The sequence below is a fragment of the Symsagittifera roscoffensis genome, chromosome 4, assembly GCF_963678635.1.
Source record: "Symsagittifera roscoffensis chromosome 4, txSymRosc1.1, whole genome shotgun sequence".
In the NCBI taxonomy this organism is placed as follows: domain Eukaryota; kingdom Metazoa; phylum Xenacoelomorpha; order Acoela; family Convolutidae; genus Symsagittifera; species Symsagittifera roscoffensis.
In genome coordinates, this window is record NC_087065.1 from 6,166,945 (window position 1) to 6,172,755 (window position 5,811).

Here is a 5,811-nt window from a genome sequence, read left to right on the forward strand (position 1 = left end):
ATGAGTACATAAGTGCATTCATACTTAATTACTCACTTATGAATGCCAATATGCATATAGCACTTTTTAAGCTCAATTCAAATAAAATTGGCGAAAGGAAGGCAAATTACGCTCTCAAACTACTAAAGTTAAAACGGCGCAAAAACACGACTGACTTCTTTTGAAATAGGATTTAATTTTTTAAAATTCGCGTCGAATTAAAAGTTTTTTTTCTGTAAAACTGGAAAATTAAACCCTTCAAGAAAAATTCAATCAGTTTTTTTCAGTCTCCTTGCTTTCCTTGGTACTTTCTTCACTCTGTTGGCTTTATATTTTTTTTATAAATCCTGATTATAGTTAACGTTTAACTGTTAAAATTTTTCATATAAGCAGCTCAAACACTGCAAAACGAGGCTTCCTTTGCTATTGCTAGGGAGAAAATTGCAACCGGGTACTTGGTTTTTTTTTGCTGTTAAAAACTTAGTAGACACTTCTCGGCAACAGACTTCGCCACTGTCCTATTTTGAGCATGTCTGAATTTAAAATGTTTGCTGGCTATAAATTTAGCGTATGCGATTTTGTATAATTTCAGTTTTTCTTCATTTTTTGCTTCAAGTTTTACTTGGATGTTTTGCGTCATTTTTTGCTTCTGCTTCCGGGCACTATTAAAATAAAATTTTAAATTTCTTATGAAATTTTTTTACTTGACCGGCTTCTACCTAAATATTGTTGACTTTTTAATGCTTCGTAAAAATAAACTTCGAGAGCAGAGTATGAGAGTCTTGATAAATCTTGTTTTTTTTTCAGCAATTTTAGACTTTAACTTAAAGGTTAGGTTGCCTTTCTATGTAAATGATGTAACATAAATTATGCGAAGCTTCGCTTCGCTTCTGTGTTAACCTTGAAAATTAAGTTGTGGTGTGAAATTGTCCTTTTAATGCAGCGAGTTTGACTTTGTTTGCAATTTTTCAAGCCACATTCGATGTTTGCCAAAATGCTTGTACGCTTGTAAAAAGAGTTAGATTTTTTGGTATAAGGCGTCGCTGGTCATTTTATGGCAAACAAGTTTTCTGCAATTTTTGGAATGCCATGATAAAACGGGTGCCTCCCCTCGCACTGTCGCCAGTTACAAAACAGATTTTGTACATGAACTATTTGTTTCACAAGGTTGTAGATAAAGACCATATCATGTGTTTCGAATTGGAAAATTCCTATGCTGGAGAATTTACAAAACAACGAGCAGTAAAGTTGTTGTGAATGTTTTCTCCAGCGTAACACGACAATTCGCAACAAAAGGCAAAACGTATAAGTTAGCAGTTACGAAAACTCGCAATAAACTCGTAAGATAGCGCTAAATAACTGAAAAAAGACGCTCCCTAAATCTATGCGGTTAACTTCTATCTATTTCAGATATCGATGTCTGTATATATGTACCACAATTGTAAATAATGCAAAACGAACACCCTCATATTTGTAATCTGGCGCTCATTTGCCCTGCTATCGATGGCCAATCAATGTGAAACTGTCGATTTTGAAGTCTCAGTGATCGGAACAGTCTGTTCTCTCTTAATGCAAGGAGTTATTTAAACATGAAAGTTTCCGCTGAAATGGCAAAAAACTTGCCATATTTTTGTTTTGTGAAAATTTTATGCTCGAGTTGGGGATTGTCCAAAAGCCGACCTTCTAAGCGATCTTTAATTGTTCATTTTTTGTTACTCCTATTTGCAATTTCATCATACAAATGGTCCTTGCAGCCGTGTCCTCACAACAGAAACACAAATTGTATCGAGTGGCTTTTCGAGGAGCAGAACCTCAACTATCTCGGACTCTGCTTGATCACGTCAAGTGCAATCTTCGTTTATCTAGCTTTGGCTGTGCTTTATTTACATTATTTACCGCCTTGTTTTTTACTTTTGGCTATTTTGCCCTCTTTAATTTACCTGTATAATTTGGGGTCTTCAACTGGATGGGAGGAACATAATGGGTTCAACAGACTAATTTTGATTTCTATCCATGTTTTGTCTTTAGTTTCTCTCTGTTTTATGAAGCTATTTGTCATCATTACTAGGAAATTAGCACGTAAGCTTAAGTTTCCTTTGCGAGGATTGCGTTTAAGAATCATCTCTTGCTTTTTCATTTTCTGTTTAATAAACATTTTCTACAGGCAAAATACAGGTTTTGTAAATTATTCTTTATCTCCTAATTATCTCATAAACACATCAGAAACAAACTATCACCGTACCTGTAAAATATACCCGCCTCCTATTTACATATTGGATATTATATTCGGCTTTCTGAATTTCGGTGCTTTGAGCTCGTGTCAGCATTCTTTTTCGTTGGATTGGCTGCCGACTGATTTGAGGCATTCGTCGGTTCTCGGATTTCCGACGTTAATTGACCTCTCGTCTCGGCTTTTATCCGACATGCCTGCTTTATTCGATTATATCAACGACCATATCAAAGATTGCTCAGATATCGAAAATTGTCGCAGCTTAGAACAGTTCTTATTCATTAAAGAATCAAAACCACGTTTAGTAGTCAATGTGTTTAGAAACGAAACAAAAGTTAAGGAACGGAAAACTTTGTTAAATAATAATTCAGCGTCAAATAGAGACAAGAAATCACAAAATGTTCTGATTCTGTTTATTGATGCGTTATCGAGACCAGGGTTTGCAAGGACGCTGCCGAAAACGTTCGGACTATTGCAAGGATGGAGTAGGAAGCGAGAACATAACGTAGTGTCCTTCTTGAAGTTTTCCTCTTTCGCAGCGTTCACCGAGCCGAATTTGATCCCTTTCACGTTCGGCATAAACAGACAGATGGCTGAGTAGGTAGTAATTGACTTCCAACTAAGAACTGTTAACATATCAACAAAAGCCGGTCGCTGGTACTAGAAATGCGCAGATCGAGGACTTTTATGAGGAGGGAAATCTTTTATTAAATTTTGGAGCCGGAAGAGCCTTTGAAAAGTGTTAGTCGGTCGAAAATGTCTTGAAAGAGTACTAAAGGGGGAAATATTTGTGATAAAAGGCTCGCATTCTTAGGAGTTCGCTTGCTTACTTAGTCGCATGTTTGCCGAACTTATCATTTGTTTGAATGTTCCCCTCAACCACTCCCCCCCCCTCCTCCAATCGACTGACTCGTCTTATTTTGAATTACTTCTTTGCAGGCACCATAGCAGAAGACTCAACGACTACGGACAGCTAAAACGAATCTACGAGACAATGAGTGAACATGGATACATCACTGCATTCGCTCACACTTCGTGTCAGGCAGCAGATTTTGAGTGGAAGAACTTTTTGCCTCTGGAAATTCCCAGACACGACCACCGTCTCATGTTCTGCGACCCCAACTTCATAGATCCCAGTGATCCATACAGTATATTGAAGGGTTAGTTGATCTACGATAAAAGAGTTTCTAAACCCCCCCCCCCCCCCCAGGGAAGTAGGGGTCCTCAGGTAGAAATGAAGAAGTAAGTCCGTGCACAAATAACAGCAAGAATAGCCGGTCACTGTGCAACTAGCACAGAATGTTCCGACTATAGTCATAAAAAACACAATTTTTTTTCAACTTCGTGTCGTTTTTCTACATGGTGTGATAAAAAGGATCTGAACAAACACTAGAAGTTAGGCATATTCGACAGTCATTCATTGTAAAATAGGCAAACTGGACAACAGTTTTCGAAGAAAAATGTCTAAAAAAATCAAACAATAATCCAAGTGCAGCTTCGCCTCTGTGTCCGAGCTTTATTCCTAAAACACTTCAGAAACACTTTTCATTCAATTGTTTCTGCACTGTAGGCGAAGCTGTGACAAAACATGCCAAATTTGCCATTTTTTAGTGCTTGGTTCTTTTTTCATAGCATTGGCCGAGCAAAAATGGGTGTTCGCAATCCCATGCCAATCTACACGTTCAGGTAGTTTGTTTTTTGTATGCTGAGTACTCTTTGTCTATCCACTCTAAAGTCTGGTGCTTATAGTGTTGGCATAAACTTCTACTTTCTAGTAAACTTAATTTTGTTTTATGCTGATGTTGTTTGTTGTGACTTGCGGAGAAGTAAATTCTTCTTTATCTACCTGAAACAGAGTTTTTGAAAACTTCTTTTGCAGGACCATTTTCGATGTTCAAACGATGCATGTACGGTCGACAAATACACGAATACGTTTTCGACTATATCGATTCATTCTGGCACAAGTATCCAGACCTCCCGAAACTGTTCAAAGCCCACTTCTCGGAGGCGCACGAGCCAACTGCCGAACTCATACGACACATGGACAATGATTTGTACAACTTTCTGATGAGATTCGAAACGAGCAATCGTCTTAATGATACAGTTCTTTTGTTGATGTCTGATCATGGCAATCACATGCATCCGATGCTGCGACTGTTTCCGAAGAGCGTCTGGTCGAAAGTGGAAGTAAAAGAACCACTTCTGATCAGCGTCACTCCTCCGCAGTTAGTTGAGTATTTAATTCCAGCTTATTTTTTAAGAAGCAGATAATAGAAAGATCTACTAGAGATTTAATTACTTGTAAAGTTTACTGGCTAGAGCAAGTATGTAGAAAGTTTCTATATGACGATAAAATTTAAGGCAATTTACAACAAGGAAAAGAACCAACATACGAGCTGTTCCTTTAATTTCATAGCTGCTGTGAACCTGCCTAAGGAACTATTCGCCCCTATTTTTGGTTTTCACTCTCGGCTAAATTATTGCCTTACCCTTGGGCGACCAGCACGGCTCACAGTGGGCTTCGAACCTCGGATCTTTCGATTGCAAGGTCGAATCCCATCGATGCTCTATTTACTTTTGGCGTTTGTCTTTTCAGTGTTGGGAATAAAGAGAAGATGCTGAGCAATTCACATGGGTTGCTGACTATGTACGACGTCAGGAAGACAGTCTTGAGTCTGAGTGGGATGCCAGTTGATAAACTGAAGGGCGTTGACTTCCTGAATGATCATGTGAGCTCAGAAAGAGATTGCAAGTCACATGGTTTATTCACACCTCTAGAAGTCCGATCTTGTATTTGCTCCAGAGACTGACTTTATATCTGTCAAAAAACTTGGTTGTTTCAATATACTTGTATGTTCTATTACGATTGTATGTAGTTTTTTATTCCCACGTCGATCAAGGGAGGTTATCTTGCAAGTTCTTGCACGATTCTTTAAAAGAAGATGCATCTCTTGAAAACATCATGCAAGACTTCTTGCAAGACAACCTTTTTTTGTTATCTCTTTTCTGTTTTATCTTTCGAGGCGACAGGAATGGGGAAATTCCATGAAACGATTTTGGTGACGTTTAAAAGGAATGTTGCTTGGTCAATGTTTTGGTAGCAGTTCCTTTCGTTAATGTTTTTCACCCTCTACATTCACCCTTCTTGCACGTAAGCAATATTCGGTTCACAAGAATTGATCATAAATGATATTGGCCCTGACATAAGTCGTTGAATTCCAACCCAACTCTACTACTAGTACGTACTAACCTACTGTAAGTCTTCAAAGCGGCTAAAACGATTAAAACTTTTTTTTCATTTGCTGTAATGAGTAATGTGAAGCCAGCGAATACAAAAAATCTAGTCATTGTTTTTCCCAAAAAACGCTGTTCTTCATATGAAGACAAAGTAGAACTTTCTGGCATCTTTTTCGGTGTTGTCCCAAAACCTCGCTGAATGCTATTTTCCATTTTTACTGGTTTTCTTTTCTGTTTTTATTTTGCTGCTTTTGACGCGACCAGAGAAACATATAGGCTTCGGTGATTGGTCTCAAATATTCATTTTCCCGATAAGCAAGGGTGTTGTAATCACGTACAAGATTCCCCCACCCCCTCCCCCTAAT

At 38.1% G+C, this 5,811-nt stretch overlaps 1 protein-coding gene across 2 annotated transcripts; it reads left to right on the plus strand.

Moving 5' to 3' along the window:
- The first annotated feature begins 1,393 nt into the window (after window positions 1–1,393).
- LOC134843899 (uncharacterized) lies at window positions 1,394–5,492 on the plus strand. Of its 2 annotated transcripts, none has more exons than XM_063860237.1 (4): window positions 1,394–2,806; window positions 3,149–3,369; window positions 4,089–4,434; window positions 4,806–5,491. In XM_063860237.1, exons 1-4 carry the CDS (start codon window positions 1,569–1,571, stop codon window positions 5,017–5,019), a joined length of 2,019 nt encoding a protein of 672 aa, XP_063716307.1. In that variant the 5' UTR covers window positions 1,394–1,568; the 3' UTR covers window positions 5,020–5,491. The 2 variants fall into 2 exon arrangements, with proteins under 2 accessions (XP_063716307.1, XP_063716308.1); XM_063860238.1 differs by having other exon boundaries at window positions 2,703–2,810; window positions 4,806–5,492.
- The last annotated feature ends 319 nt before the right edge of the window (window positions 5,493–5,811 follow it).